General features: G+C 40.2%; 1 protein-coding gene across 2 annotated transcripts in view; it reads right to left on the bottom strand.

Moving 5' to 3' along the window:
• Positions 1 to 16,992, bottom strand: part of NUP210L (nucleoporin 210 like) — a 148,838-nt gene that overhangs the window by 49,820 nt on the left and 82,026 nt on the right. For both annotated transcript variants that reach the window (XM_066262044.1, XM_066262045.1), the window contains exons 14-17: positions 15,230 to 15,375; positions 8,128 to 8,349; positions 4,684 to 4,857; positions 3,657 to 3,849 (exon numbers count right to left, since the gene is read on the bottom strand). In XM_066262044.1, the coding sequence (XP_066118141.1) occupies positions 3,657 to 3,849; positions 4,684 to 4,857; positions 8,128 to 8,349; positions 15,230 to 15,375 (735 nt within the window). The remainder of the gene's footprint in view (positions 1 to 3,656; positions 3,850 to 4,683; positions 4,858 to 8,127; positions 8,350 to 15,229; positions 15,376 to 16,992) is intronic.

The following is a 16,992-nucleotide window of genomic DNA, read 5'->3' as shown; positions in this document are numbered from 1 at the left end:
TAGTAAGGAAACTGAGAGGGAAAGTAACCACGCAATACAGTGTGGTTATAGAAGTATGAACAGAGCACAGATATATAGAGTATATAACAGCACAGAAAAAGGAATATTTTCCTTAGATTGAGAATACAGAGGAAGAGAAAATTCCTAGATCACTAGAGGAAGATTTTAGCCCAGTGAAACTGGAAGAAAAGAGAACATAGAACACCTACAAAGGAAAGAGGTGTGACAAGCTTTGTCATGGTTAAGAACCTAACGTTGTCGAATATGAGAAAAATGTAGGGTATATGTGGGTGGCTACTAAGAGGTGAAGCCAAAGAAGTTGGCAGGAGTCAGTATGTTAAGCTGCAGCATATGAACTTTATCCTGAAAGACACGAAGGGCACCTGAAGACAATATGGTGACAATTGTAGGCAGTGGTCAAGAGTATAGGCTCTGATGTTAGAGAGCTTATTGCTTTACCTATTTACTGTTATAATCTCAGGATTTAAAACTGTGCCTAGACTATAGTAGGAATGCAATAAGTGTTTGATTTGTATTTTAGAAGATCATTCTGGACAGTAGTGTAGACTAGGATGGGTTAGAGAGTAGCAGAGATACAATGAGATCAGTTGGGAGGCTACTGTAGTAGTACCGGATAGAGGTGATGAGTACATCAATGATGGAGTTAGACAGGAAGGAACAAAACAAAAAAGTATTTAAAAGTTAAATACTAGCCTGACCTGTGGTGGCACAGTGGATAAAGTGTCGACCTGGAACGCTGAGGTTGCCGGTTCGAAACCCTGGGATTGCTGGTCAAGACACATATGGGAGTTGATGCTTCCTGTTCCTCCCCCCTTCTCTCTCTCTCTACTCCTTCTCTCCTCTCTAAAATGAATAAATAAAGTCTTTAAAAAAAAGTGAAGCAACTATGAGTTGATACTTCTAAAAAAAAAAAGTTAACACTAAAGGTATTTGGTAATTGATTGCTATAGGGTAAAAGGGACATCTTTTCTTCTCTACTACTTTTTACACTAACTATATCATACTATTAGTATTATATATATAATATTATAGTATTATCTATATATTAGTATCATGTTGTCATGTTCTCTACCTAAGTTCCTGTGGGTAAGGAAGGACTAAATCTTTTTTTTAAATTTAATTTATTTATTTTATTTATTTATTCATTTTAGAGAGGAGGGAGGGAGAGAGAGAGAGAGAGAAAGAAAGAGAGAGAGAGAGAGAGAGAGAGGAGCAGGAAGCATCAACTCCCATATGTGCCTTGACCAGGCAAGTGCAGGGTTTTGAACCGGCGACTTCAGTGTTCCTAGGTTGATGCTTTATCCACTGCACCACCACAGGTCAGGCTAAATCTTATTTCTCCTTCTCTGCTGTTTCTTTTTCTTTCTTTTTTTTTAGTGAGGGAGAGAGAGAGACAAAGACAGAGACAGACAAGAAGGGAGAGAGATGAAATGAGAAGCATCAATTTTGTAGTTGCGGCACTGTAGTTGTTCACTGATTGCTTTCTTATACGTGCCTTGACCAGGGGCTCCAGCTGAGCAAGTGACTCCTTGCTCAAGCAATATTTGGGCTCAAGCCAGCATCCATGGGGTTATATCTATGATCTCATGCTCAAGCTGGCAACCCTCCAATCAAGCTTGTGAGACTGCACTCAATTTGATGATCTTGGAGTTTGGAACCTGGGTCTTCAGTGTCCCAGGTCAACGCTCTACCCACTGTGCAACACTACCTGGTCAGGCTCTTTCTTTTTTTTAAAAGATTTAAAAATCTTTAAAATCTTTTTTGTTGGCTCAGTGGTAGAGCGTCAGCCCAGCATGTGATGTCCCGGATTCGATTCCCAGTCAGGGCACACAGGAGAAGCGCTCATCTACTTCACCCTTCCCCCCTCTCTCTCTTCCTCTTTCCCTCCCCTCCTGCAGCCAAGGCTTGATTAGAGCGAGTTGACCCCGGGTGCTTAGGATGGCTTCATGACCTCCACCTCCAGCGCTAAAAAGTGGCTCTGGTTGTAATGAAGCAAGGGTCCCAGATGGGAAGAGCACTGCCCCCTAGTGGGCTTGCCAGGTAGATCCCAGTCTGGGAGCATGTGGGAGGCTCTCTCTGCCTCCTCTCCTCTCACTAAAAAAAAAAAAAAAAATTAAAAAAAATCATTTATTGATTTTTAGAGGGAGGAGAGAGAGAGAGAGAGAACAAAAGGAGGGTAGGGAGGAGTGGGAAGCAGCAACTCATAGTAGTTGTTTGTCATAAGTACCTTGACTGGACAAGCTCAGGATTTCGAACCAACGACCTCAGCATTCCAGGTCAATGCTTTATTCGACTGTGCCACCACAGGTCAGACATCTGGTGTTTCTTATTCTACTGAATGATTATACTATCCATCCAATATCAGATACCTAAAACTTATCCTTTGTACCACTGTCTTCTTCACTTTGGGGATTAATGTGAGGGAGATTGCTATATTAACAGCTTGCAGTGAGTCATGTCTGCTGGTATTCATACCCTTGAGTGGTCCTCACCCACTCTGAATCTGCTTTAGTCAGGTGGCTTGCTTTGATGAATGGCACATCAACAAATGTGACACAAGCAGAGTCTTATCAGAAATTGTGCATGAGGTCATGTTGCCCTCTAGAACCTCATCTGGTGCCACTAATCCCCTCTTTAAGTCAGTCTCACTTACCTTATTCAGCTCATTCTTTCTATTTCCTGTTTCCAACATCCCTTCAGGTCTCAGCATATATGTCACTTTCTCAGGGTAGCCTTTTTTGTTCTAAACTAGGTTAGATTCTCCTGATATAAGCTCTTAACCTAAAGCATCCCATTTTGCCCTTCCAGACACCTAACACAAATATAATGTTAAAACTCTGGCTTCATCAATTAGACTATATGTCTATGAAGGCAAAGGTTGTGATTGCTCATTTAGCACTATATCTCCAAGTGCCTCGTACATGGTCTTACATGTAGAAGCCATTCAATAAATATTGGCTGACAAATGAATATTTCCATAATCTTAGGCAAATAATAGGCAATCAATACATCTTAAAATAACTTAATTTTATGTTCTTATGAGAAATATTGGACCTTAGACCTTAGCATTGCAAACAAGAAAATCTACTGTTATGTTTTTTAAAAAATACAAAGATCAAAGATGAAAGGTGATATATGACAAAATCTGAAATAAACCATCACCCATAGAGAAATACTTAATGTAGGCCCTGGCCAGTTAGCTCAGCAGTAGAGCATTGGCCTGGTGTGTGGAAGTCCCAGGTTCAATTCCTGGTTCGGGCACACAGGAAAAGCACCCATCTGCTTCTTCCCTCTTCCCCCTTTCCTTCCTCTCTATCTCTCTCTTCCCCTCCCGCAGCCAGGACTCCACTGGAGCAAAGTTGGCCTGGGCGCTGAGGATGGCTCCATGGCCTCCACCTCAGGCACTAGAATGACTCCAGCCACAATGGAGCAACCCCCCAGATGGGCAAAGCATTGCCCCCTGGTGGGCATGCCAGGTGGATCCCAGTCAGGAACATGCGGGAGTCTGTCTCCTTTCTTCTAACTTCAGAAAAATACAAAGGAAAAAAAGAGAGAGAGAGAGAAAAAGAAATACTTAATGCAGACCCATTTACATTTAGCAGGTATATAAAAGCATTCATAAATTTTCACAATACCATGTAATCGGGTCTGCCCACTGCCATCATCCTTTGCTACCATCTCCATTGAATTATACTTTTCAAAATGAGCTAGTGTTTCATTTGAGGATTTCCATTCTAGTATTAATGAACTAAAATTATCAAACTTTCTCCTTTGTTGATCAAACATTGCCAATTCCAGGACTGTGTCCCTTAGGCTTGATACAGGAATCTGCATTAAAATAAAAAAAGAAAGTAAAGAAAAAAACCCCAGTATGTTAAGAAGCTTGGTAATATAACCACCCTGAAGCTAGGGATCATGTTTTTCCCCAATTTTACTCTTTGACAATTTTCAAACCTCCACATATGTTGAAAGAATAGTATAATGAATACCTGTACATACTTCATCTGGAATCACCATTTACTTTCTCTCCCTTTTCCTCTACTTTCCCAACGTGTGTGTGTGTGTGTGTGTGTGTGTGTGTGTGTGTGTGTGTGTGTGTTTGGCAAAATTACATAGGTATCATAGCACTTTATCCCTAAATATTTCAACATTTATTTCCTAAGAATGGTATCATTCTCCTAAGTTGCCTACCTACTAACTCTGCTCTCCTTACTGTCACTCAGTTGTACTATGCTCAGGGTTTACCAAGCTCATGTTACTATATGGGTTGGATAACTTTAGAAATAGATATTTTAAAAGTATATACATTGCTTATCATTATTCTTCATGATGGGTTTGGAGTAGTAAATTCTGTTACTTAGATAATGCTATTAAAAGATTTGATATGGAAGGAAATTAGAAAGTCTACTTGGAATTTATTTAGAGAGATCTGAATTGTCTATTGCCAATAATTACAAAATGACTAGGCACTGTAAGCAAAGTCACTAAGTATCATTTGATGTAGTCAATTCTAAATTAGTTAAATTACTTCTTCTCATACACTATCAGAGAATAAATAAAACAGTTTCCTTAGCTTGAATATGACAAAAGATTATTTCAGATCATTTATCTCTACAGCATATAAGGCAAAAGTGCTAAGTTAATGGGAAATACTGAACTTACCAGTTGTTTGTTGTGCTGTGGCAGAAGACATAGCTGGGCCCCAGCTGGCCCCTTATATACTGGGGTTACTGACATGCTGGCAGGGTGGGCACATATGAAGTGTACCTGCACAACTTCTACAGCTGGACTAGGGTTAAGGGCACTTGGGTGGTTTCCAATTCGAAATGTCAGAACCTTTAAGGAAACACCAAAGCAAGAGATAATTGTGGGTAGGCACTTGATATCAGTTGTGTCAATTTCAATGTGTTTGAATTATTCAAATTCTGGTATAGAGTCCTTTTGGACATTATAATCAGGCAAATTCCTTAATGATATTATAGTTTTTAACCATCTCTGCTAAGAGAAACAAGGGTATTATGGAAATCTGAAAACAAAAGGAACAATAAAAAATATAACTGACCAACTACTTCAGTCTTTTCCTCCACCAAATCTTTTTTTAAAAAAATAAGATGCTATATAGTGTTTATTAAGTTATCAAGTATAATATGCAATATGGATAAAGGTGTAGAAAAAAAAGACAGTCATTTACTGCTGATCAGAATGTTGATTGTTATAGCTTTTCTGAAGGATAATGTTGCAGAATGTTGGCAAAATGTATATATCCTTTGGGCCCTAGCTAGTTTGCTCAGTGGTGGACCGTTGGCCTGGCATATGGATGTTCTGGGTTAAATTTCTGGTCAGGACACAAAGGAGAAGTGACCATCTGCATCACCCCTCCCGCTCCCCCTTCTCTCCCTCTCTCTTTCTTCCCTTCCTACAGCGTTGGCTTGATTGGTTCTAGCGCATTGGCCCTGAGCACTGAGTATGGCTCTGTGGAGCCTCTGCCTCAGGCACTAAAAATAGCTCAGTTGCTAGCATGGCCACAGATGGGCAGAGCATCAGCTCTAGATGGGGGTTGCTGGGTGGATCCTGGTCAAAGTGTATGTGGGAGTCTATCTCCCCTCCTCACACTTGGAAAAAGAAAAAAAAAAGTATATATCCTTAGTTCCAGCAATTCTATTTTGAGGAATATATATAAAGGAAACCAGTAAAAATTATGTACACAAAGATTTATTCATAATTTTTGCGCACCACCTGTGTGTCAGGTATTCATCCAGGTGCTAAGGATAAAACAATTAAAAGCCAGGATCCCCGCTCTCCTAGAGCTTATATTCTAGAGCAGTGCTGTCAATACAGTAACTATGAGCAGTCATATTTAGCTAGTGATCTCGTGAAATGTGACTAGTGTGACTACAGAATTTAATTTTTTTTTATTTTTTTATTAAGTGAGAGAGAGAGAGAAATACACTAGATAGGAAAGGAGAGAGATGAAAAGCACTGTAGTTGTGTCACTTTAGTTGTTCATAAATTGCTTCTCATTTTGTGCCAAGCCAGTGACCCCTTGCTTCCTAGTCCACCAAATCTTTTGTTACCATTTGGTAAAGAGTAAAAAATGCATTCCTGTTTCAACTAGTCTCTGGTAGCAGTACTAATGAATAACAGAATGTGAAAACAAAATCTAGAGCTTCAAAAGAGGGTGATTAGGGTGCACTCCCCCTTCCGGAACCATGCTGCCACCTTCCTCCTCCCATCCCCCTTTGCTCCCCCAGGTGCGTTGTCCTTGCTCTTCTTTCTCCTAAGTCTAAGGGGCCCCAGGAGACTTGCAACCAGGAGAGCATGGGCAGCAGCAGCTTATCCCGGGCTAACCTCCTGAACCTGTCTCCAAGGTCTCCTTTCCTCTGACTTTATTCCTTCATGGCCAATAAATTCTTCCTTTACTTGTAAAAAGAAAAAAAAAAAAGATGGGGGGTGGTAGTTAGGCCTGAAATTGCTAACAGCTAGACATATTTACAATAACTTTCATTTAGATATTAGATTCATAGAGATATTAAAAAGAAGCTCAAGTGATTACAGCACAGTTCTTTTTTATTTTTATTTTTATTGATTTTAGTGAGAGAGGAAAGGAGAGGGAGAGAGAGAGACAAGAACATCCATCTGTTCCCATATATGCCCTGGCTTGGGATCAAACCAACAACCTTCCTGCTTTGGGAGGATGCTCTATTCAACTGAGCTATCCCTCCAGGGCACAGCACAGTTTTTTTTTTTTTTTTTTTTTTTTTCTGAAGCTGGAAACGGAGAGAGACAGTCAGACAGACTCCCGGGAGCATGTGCCCGACCAGGATCCACCCGGCACGCCCACCCGGGGGCAATGCTCTGCCCACCAGGGGTCGTCGCTCTGCCCCTCCGGGGTGTCGATCTGCCGCGACCAGAGCCACTCTAGCGCCTGGGGCAGAGGCCAAGGAGCCATCCCCAGCGCCCGGGCCATCTTTGCTCCAATGGAGCCTTGGCTGCAGGAGGGGAAGAGAGAGACAGAGAGGGGGGGGGGGGGTGGTGGAGAAGCAAATGGACGCTTCTCCTATGTGCCCTGGCCGGGAATCGAACCCGGGTCCCCCACACGCCAAGTCGACGCTCTACCGCTGAGCCAACCGGCCAGGGCCCACAGCACAGTTCTTAAGCTAAAATTATACACTGATAGCCCTGTTAACCTGGTTATCTGGGTTGTGTTTCTTAGTCATACACTGCATTCACAACACTAGTCAACTCTAAACCTTTGTTACTGGTTTTGATCGAAGTAGGGCACAGCTGTATATAGATCCATCACTACCTCTAAAAATAATCAAAACTGATTCAACTGGTAAAGGGTACCATACTTGTTACTCTTATCAGCATAGATCTGTTTTTTCAAAATTATTAACCATAGATGACACTATATTTTCCTTCCTTGCACAATAAAAGATGTTTTGATTTATTGTTATTATTATTATTTTAGAGAAAGAGAGATAAAGAGGGGGAAGAAGTGGGAAGCATCACTTCATAGTAGCTGCTTTCCACATATGCCTTCACCAGGCAAGCCCAGGGTTTTGAACCAGTGACCTCAGCCTTTGAGGTCAGTGCTTAACCCACTGCACCGCCAAAAGTCAGGCAAAAAAAAAAATTTTTTTTAAAATTTGATTGACATTAGAGAGAGGAAGATGGAAACACTGATCTATTTCCATATGTGCCCTGAGCAGGACAGAATGAACAATCTGTGCCTATCCAGACGACGCTCCGACTAATCGAGCTGTCCAGCCTGGGCCCCTGCACTCTTTGGAGGTGGAAAACTATATGCTCTCCAGTCTAGACAACAAGAAAATAAATTATAGTGAAATAAGTTCATTACTACAGATAGATCTTGAACCTTTTAGTTAGTGAACTGTTAAAATTCTCAGATAAGCAAACCAAAACCTTTAGTATATTTTTAAAGGATAGTAAGGTTTTAAAAAAAGATCCTTTAATCAATAATTAGAATTTTCTTATCTAGTTCATAAACTAAATCTATTAGAATCTGAAAAGGAATGGATAGGAGTACAAAAGATTTGGAATAGTATTGCTAAAAGAAATGTTAGAAAAGGATCATTTTCCTACTTGTTCTCCTAAATCCAGGCATAGGACCCGGTAGATATACTGGTTCTGTTTTCTCTTAGCTGGCAGCCGGACTTGTGTTATTCCAATTTTCTCTGTCTTCTCCACACTCAACTCCAAAAAGAATTGGGAGGGTTCCAAGATCCATGGACGAGGGCCCCCTTCAAACACCATCTCTTTCACAGACTGCCATGTCACCAATGCCACTTCCACAGGGTTTATAGCCTGATGACATTTAAAGAAATTAATCCTTGATAAGGTTAGGTTATTCAACAGTTTTCTAAAGTGAAAAACTGGTTATTTCACTCTGCTGAAAATGACATTAGACTTAATTCCTAAACTATGAAACATATACATTATGCCTCTCACTTGGAATGCTTCTCAACTTCTGTACTAAATTAAAAAATTTTTTTAATTGTTTTCTTTCATTTTTCTATGTACTAATTTTGATCCTATCTATCATTCAAGCCTAACTCATGTCACTTTACCAACACCACACCCACTTCTGCACCCTTTAAGCTCTTATAGTTATCATTCGTTTAAAATAGATGATAGATAGATAGATAGATAGATAGATAGATAGATAGATAGATAGAAAAATAATATATAGAGAGAGATAGGGGAAAAAATATATATAGAGAGAGAGGCGGGAGGAGAGTGAAAGAGACAGGAACATGAAGCTGCTCCTCTGTGTACCCTGACTGGGGAATCCAACCAGCAACCTCTGGCATCGGGAGGACGCCCCAACTGACTGAGCTATCAGGCCAGGGCTTAATTTCTTTTTTTATTTTCAGAGAGACAGAGAGAAGAAGGGAGAGACAGGAAGAGAGAGACAGGAAGGGAAGGGGTAAAGGGAGAGAGAGGGGAGGGGGAAGGAAAGCATTCATTTGTTGTTCCACACAGTCGCGCACTCATTGGCTGCTTCCCGTGTGTGCCCTCACCTGGGATGGAACCTGCAACCTAGTTTTTTCTGACGATGCTTTTAAACCGGTGACCTCAGCATTCCAGGTCAACACTTTATCCACTGTGCCACCACAGGTCAGGCAGGCTGACAATGCTTTTAACTGACTGAGCAAACAGCCAGGGCCTCTACCATTCATTTGTATACTTATTCATCTCCTAGTGCTATTTAAATGTGTCAAATGCCTCATATGTATGTCTCATAATTCTTGTTATGTTCTCTAGTTATATAAGCTTAAGAGAAAAATGTATCTTATGTCTAAAATTTTTAAAAATAATTTCTATTCCTCAGTGGAACTTAGTACAATGTTGTGCGCATAAAAGGTATTGAATAAATACTGAATAAGCATTTAAACTGAATATTTTACTCAAGTATCAAAGAAATTCTGCCCTGAAATATAAAAATAGTACACCTATGCTCTCATTCTAATTCTCAAAGATCTCTTACCTAAGAGGTAATCAAGACAAGTATTTTCATTTCAGTATTAGAGGAGTGGTATCCCATTAAAGATGAGAAAATGGGTTTTAGGAGAATGAAGTATTCTCAAAGTGTAGGTTATTTTTGTATGGCACACAGTGTCTAAGTCACAAAATACAGTACAGAGTTGAAGTAATCATTCTAAAAATGTAAGCATACCATGCTTTAGTATTTCTTCCTGAACTAGTCAGTCATATTTATTATTAAATACTATTAAAATTAAACATTCCTATGTCTAATGGCCACATTCTCTTAAATAATGTATATATAATTTGATTTAATTTTGATTCATTGATTACCCACTAGAACATAGTAATAGAAAGCCAAATAAGGTTCTGCCTGTATGTGTCTACTCACTATGTTGTACACCTGAAATGAATAAAATATTGTATGTTAACTGTAATTTTTTTTAAAAAAAAGGGATTCCAAGATGGCAGTGGAGTAGGCAGACATACAAACTGCCATCTCCCAGGGCCAAACTGGATTATAAATTAATTTAAGAACAATCATCATGAAAAACCAACTTTGGACTAAAAGAGGAGGACTTGAAAACCAAGTAGCACAGAAGAAACCACACCAAGACTGGTAGGAAGTGCGGGGATGCGGTTGGGGCTTCCCTGCTCCCAGGAGCGAAGGGTGGCTAAGGGTCCAGAAGAACTCTCACAGCAGAGAGAGAGACTCTGGGAGGCAGGGATCCTCAGCCACAGGACTGGAGCCCCAGTCTAGAGACCCAGAGACTGGAGGAGACAGCCTGAGAGCATTGAGTTGGGAGAAGAGCAGGATTTCTGTCTGCGGGAAATAGCTTGTGTAAAAGTGGATGCAGCCTTAAAGGACCAGCGCAGAGACTCTTGCTCACAGCCACTTGCCTGGGGCTCCAAGGGTGAGAAAGGCTGAGAAGACTGGTCTTGCATGAGGAGAGTGGGGAGATCGAGGCACAGGGACACAAATGGTGATGGGGAGAAGAATACCTTTGCTGAGTCATTCTCCAATACTGAGGTGACCATATGCAGGAGGAGGGGCACTTCCTCCATCCAGTATGAGTCTAGCATAAGGCAAATTGACCCAGCTCCAGAAATCTCTCCAGCTCCAATCAGCACAAAAGGCCATTGGGAAAGGAGGAAGTAAAGGGGAGGGGCAGTGACTCATGTTTCCAGGGAGACCTGAGCTACACCTCCCCCTTCTGATACAGAGAATGCACCTTGCCCCTGGAGAGTAACTGGGTAGACCACACCTTCTGGTTCCCAGAGGTCACACCCACTGCATTCCTGTGGATTTACCACACAGAAAAAAAAAGGCCTGGATAGTTTCAACTGGGACCAAAGAGCAGGATACGCCCACTACCCCTATCCTAATCACAGAAGTTCTCTGCTGGGCTCAGCAAACAAACAGCAGGGAAATTAAGACTTTTATGCAGCTCACCTTGTTAGGGAGAATTAAAATCTGAGAAACCAGCAGAGCCTGGGGGATTAAGCCCTGGAGGAGGGGCCACATTCCCTATACCAACCTCAGCTGCCCTAACCCAGCAAGCTTGCAATCAGCACACAGAAAAAATGGGAAGACAGAGAAATGCAATCCAAATGAATCAACAAGAAATCCCAAGAAAAAGAACCGAATAAGACAAAAGTAACCAAATTACCAGATGCAGAGTTTAAAATAATGATTGTTAGGATTCAATCAATGTGATTTGATGCTTAAACAAAAGGAAGGAGAAAAATCACATGATAATATCAATAGATGCAGAAAAAGCATTTAATAAAATCCAGCACCCATTTATGATCAAAACTCTCAGCAAAGTGGAAATACAGGGAACATACCTCAACACAATAAAGGCCATCTATGAAAAACCCACAACCCACAATAATGTTGCAATAATGAAGGGGATTGTTTTCTTAATTTCTTAAAAACCCACAACATCATAATCAATGGGCAAAAATTAAAAGCAGTTCCCTTAAGATCAGGAACAAGGCAAGGGTGTCCCTTTTCACCACTCTTATCCAACATAGTTCTAGAAGTCCTAGCCACAGCAATAAATAAAAGGCATCCAAATTGGAAAAAAAGTAAAACTATCATTATTTGCTGATGATATGATACTGTACATAGAAAACCCTAAAGTCTCAGTCAAAAAACTACTGGACCTGATAAATGAATTCAGCAAGGTGGAAGGATATAAAATTAATATTCAGAAATCAGAGGCATTTATATACACCAACAATGAACTGTCTGAAAGAGAAATTAAGAAAATCCCCTTCATTATTGCAAATAAATAAATAAATAAATAAAGTACCTAGGAGTAAATTTAACCAAGGAGGTAAAGGACTTGTACTTGGAAAAATGATAAAACACTGATAAAAGAAATCAAGGAAGATACAAACAAGTGGAAGCATATATCATGTGCATGGTTAGGAATAATAAACATCATTAAAATATCTATATTACCCAAAGCAATTTATAAATTCAATGCAATTCCTGTTAAAATACCAATGACATACTTCTAAGATATAGAACAAATATTTCAAAAATTTATATGGAACCAAAAAAAGAACACAAATAGCCTCAGCAATCTTGAAAAAGAAGAACAAAGTGGGTGACATCATACTTCCTGATATCAAGTTATACTACAAGGCCATTGTACTCAAAACAGCTTGGTATTGGCATAAGAACAGGCATACAGATCAATGGAACAGAACAGAGAACCCAGAAATAAACCCATGCCTTTATGGACAGTTGATATTTGACAAAGGAGGTAAGAGCAGACATTGTAGTAAAGACAGTCTCTTTAACAAATGGTGTTGGGAAAATTGGACAGGTATTTACAAAAAAATGAAACTAGACCACCAACTTACACTATTCACAAAAATAAAACTCAAAATGGATAAAAGACTTAAATGTAAGTCATGAAACCATAAACATTTTGGAAGAAAACATAGGCAGTAAGCTCTCTGACATCTCTCGCAGCAATATATTTGCTGATTTATCTCCACAGGCAAGTGAAATAAAGGACAGGATGAACGAATGAGACTATATCAAACTAAACACTTTTGTACAGCTAAAGACAATATGAACAAATAAAAAGACAAACCACACAATGGGAGAACATATTCAACAATATATCTGATAAGGGGTTAATAACCAAAACTTATAAAGAACTTGTAAAACTCAACACCAGGAGGGTAAACAATCCAATCAAAAAATTGGCAAAAGAAATGAATAAACACTTCTCCAAAGAGGACATACAGATGGCCAATAGACATATGAAAAAATGTTCAACATCACTAATCATTAGAGAAATGCAAATTAAAACAATGAGATACCACCTCACACATCAGAATGGTGCTCATTAACAAAACAACACATAATAAGTGCTGATGAGGATGTGGAGAAAAGGGAACCCTCCTGCACTACTGGTGGGAATGCAGACTGGTGCAGCCACTGTGGAAAACAGTATGGAGATTCCTCAAAAAATTAAAAATGGAACTGCCTTTTGACCCAGCTATCCCTCTTTTAGGAATATATCCTAAGAATAGCAAATCACTGATCCAAAAGAAGAAATGCATCCTTCATGTTTATTGCAGCATTGTCTACAGTAGCCAAGGTCTGGAAACAGCCCAAGAGTCTGTCAGTGGATGAGGGGATTAAAAAGCAGTGGTACATATACACAATGGAATACTATGTGACCGTAAAAAAGAAGGAAATCTTACCTTTTGCGACAACATGGATGGACCTGGAAGCTATTATGCTAAGTGAAATAAGCCAGGCAGAGAAAGAAAGATATCATATGACCTCACTCATTTGAGGAATCTAATGAACAATGTGAACTGAGGAACAGAATAGAGGCAGAGGCTGGATCAAAGGGACCAGAGGGAAAGAGGTCAGAGGGAAAGGGGAAGAGAGGATGGGTTCAGAGAAGGGAAAGACATTAGCGAAATTATATATACATAACATAGCATTATAGAGAGCAGGACAGCAAACCCTGGAGTGAAGGGGGGAAGGTGTTGGGGGAAGGGGGCAAGCGGGTTGTCGAGGGGAACAAAGGGGTTGGGGGGGTAGATATATTCGGTGGGACACTTGAATCTATGTAAACACAATAAATTAAAATTAATAAAAAAATAAGGTTCTGCTTCACAGTGCAACTCATAGTCTGTGAAAGACAGATTTGAAGTAAGTAAAGAGTATAATGAGTGTTACGAAAGCCCAAGTACGGAGTGCCATACAAACAAGACTCACAGAGGGGAAGAGCCTCACTGAAGGTCTCCCTGAGAAAGCAAAACAAAAGCTCTTGCTTTCTCCTAATATGTAGCCCAAACTAATCAGTCAACTGAATTGGTCTGATATTTAAAAGGACAAATTGAAAACTATCTCATATACTGAAGCATAACATTGATAACAAAGGTAGACTATGTATGTATAGTAGCAGGTAAAAGGAAATATGTAACCAAAGCACTAGGTGGGAAAAGAAAATCATCTTACTTCCTCTCCTTTAGGGTTAGTTTTTATTCAGGGGAAATCTGATTTGTAAACACTCAATAAATATAAAAAATAAGGCTATGGATAATGATAAAAACAAAGAAAAAAACTAGTGAAATGACAGTGAGCCACAGCTAAGCACTTTTACTTAGGCAATTAATTAAGAGGACAAGTGAAATATGCTCAAATCATATGTTTAATACTTATGCACAATGTGCAATGAGGCAAACTTAAAATGCAAATTTTAATGAGCAAGTTATTCTTTTAAAATTACAACTTAGCTTGCTTCTTTTTTTATATAAACTTTTTTTTTAGATTTTATTTATTCATTTTAGAGAGAAGAGAGAGTGAATGAGAGAGAGAGAGAAGTGGGGAGGAGCAGGAAGCATCACACATGTGCCTTGACTGGGTAAGCTCAGGATTTTGATCTGGCAACCTCAGGGTTCTAGGTTGAACACTATCCACTGAGCCACCACAGGTCAGGCAGCTTGCTTCTTTCATTAGTGTTAACTTTTCCCCTATGGGTACCTCTCTGTGCCAAGAGCATTAAGTCAGATTTGTCAGTATCATCAGCATGAATTTATAGACATCAATTTTAGTTCCTGAAGGAATCAAATATGTAGAAAGCATACCAGGCTCTATCTACTTTTATTCTGAGCCACCACCTGTCATAATGTTCCAGTTATAAAGGGCCAATTCTTAGTGCCCAAAATAATAACTGTTGTACTAAAAATCCATAAGTACTAAGGGTAAAAGATGATCAACTTCCCTCCCTAGGTTAGAATGTTTTCTTTCAGAATTCTCCAAAAGTGAGTGTATTAATTTGTATATTATTCAGTGTGGTGCTTACAGAGCATATGTAAAAATTTTAATTATGTACTTTATGTAGATTTTATACATAAAGTACATTTATATCATAGTATACTTTACATATTTTATACCTCATTAAAAGAAGATAAAGGAATATCTAAAACTTATTGATACAACCTAAAGATATTCTTGGGGCAGAAAATGAGGGAGTAAACCCAGACTGATACTCAGGTTTGATGAGAGAGCTGTAGGTCTAAAAATAAGAGTCGTAAGTAAAGAGAATATTAATATCACTGATCTTTGATAGAGATCACAGAATAGCTAGGAAGCCCCTAGTGGATATAGTGGTGTTCATGAAAAAATATTCCAGTTCCTTATTGTAAAATAGCTCACCTTGAGGGGTTCATAAGCAGCAAACGTGGCACTGCTTTCCAAGTAGTCTTCATATTCAGTTACACTCACTGTTAACAGAGTATAGCCTGGAGATTTGGCTGCTATATGTGTACTGGAACAGTGCTTTGGTCCAGGTCTTTGAATACCTGCAAATCAAATAGCATGATTTCAGTAGGATAATAAGCTTGCTTCTTTCTTTTTTATATATAAACTTTTTTTAGATTTTATTTATTCATTTTAGAGAGAAGAGAGAGTGAGTGAGAGAGAGAGAGAAGGGGGGAGGAGCAGGAAGCATTAACTCCCACATGTGCCTTGACTGGGTAAGCTCTCAAAGAAACCCATCTATAGAAATAAAAAGAATCTTAATACATATAAAAAATATCGTGGCTCTGGCAGGGTAACTCAGTTGGTTAGAGCATTGTCATGATACACCATGGTTGTAGGTTCAATCCCCAATGAGGGCACATAGAAGTATCAACCAATGAATACATAAACAAGTGAACAACAAATCGATATATATCTCTCTCTCCCTTCCTTTCTCTCTCTCTCTAAAAAAAAAAAATCTTTATCTCATACACTAACTACTAAGTCCTAATTGATATATAACAAGTTGATATAAAACTTTGTTTCGGCCCTGGCCGGTTGGCTCAATGGTAGAGCGTCGGCCTGGCATGCAGAAGTCCCGGGTTCGATTCCCAGCCAGGGCACACAGGAGAAGCGCCCATCTGCTTCTCCACCCCTCCCCTCTCCTTCCTCTCTGTCTCTCTCTTCCCCTCCCGCAGCGAGGCTCCATTGGAGCAAAGATGGCCCAGGCGCTGGGGATGGCTCCTTGGCCTCTGCCCCAGGCGCTAGAGTGGCTCTGGTCGCAACAGAGCGAAGCCCCGGAGGGGCAGAGTGTCGCCCCCTGGTGGGCGTGCTGGGTGGATCCCGGTCGGGCGCATGCGGGAGTCTGTCTAAATGTCTCTTCCCATTTCTAGCTTCAGAAAAATACAAAAAAAAAAAAAAGAAAAAAAATTTGTTTCTTTGTCCCTAGCCGGTTTGCTCAGTGGATAGAGCATCAGCCTGGTGTATGGACATCACAGATTTGCTTCCCCATCAGAGTACACAGGAGAAGCAACCATCTGCTATTCTCCTCGCTCTTCCCTTTCTTTCCTTCTTCCCCTCCCATAGCCAGTGGCTCATTTGGTTTGAGCGTCAGCTGGGCACTGAGGATAGCTTGGTTGGTCCTGAGTGCATCAGCCTCAGGCACTAAAAATAGTTTGGTTGATCTGAGCATCCCAGGTGGATCCAAGTCAGGGCACATGCAGGAGTCTGTCTATCTCCCCTCCTCTCACTTAAAAAAAAATCTGTTCCTTCTATTAACAGATATATGTCATGTAAGCCACAATTCTATGAACAGTGAGGATATAAATTTGAACAAAGATCCAAAGACCCTAACCTCAAGGCAGATAGAGTTTAGAAGAGGAAAGTGAATATTTACATATATTAAAATATTAGTAAAGCTTGACCAGGCAGTGGTGCAGTGGGTAGAGCGTCGGACTGAGACGCAGAGGACACAGGTCCAAAACCCCGAGGTCTCGGGCTTGAGTGTGGGCTCACCAGGTTGAGTGTGGGGTCATAGGCTTGAGGGTGGGATCATAGACATGACCCCATGATCACTGGCTTCAGCCCAAGGTCACTGGCTTGAACAAGGGGCACATGCTCTGCTGTAGCCCCCCGGTCAAGCACATATGAGAAAGCAATTAATGAACAATGAAGGAGCT

This window comes from Saccopteryx bilineata, chromosome 2, assembly GCF_036850765.1.
Source record: "Saccopteryx bilineata isolate mSacBil1 chromosome 2, mSacBil1_pri_phased_curated, whole genome shotgun sequence".
NCBI lineage: Eukaryota > Metazoa > Chordata > Mammalia > Chiroptera > Emballonuridae > Saccopteryx > Saccopteryx bilineata.
This window is presented reverse-complemented; position numbering and strand designations above follow the sequence as displayed.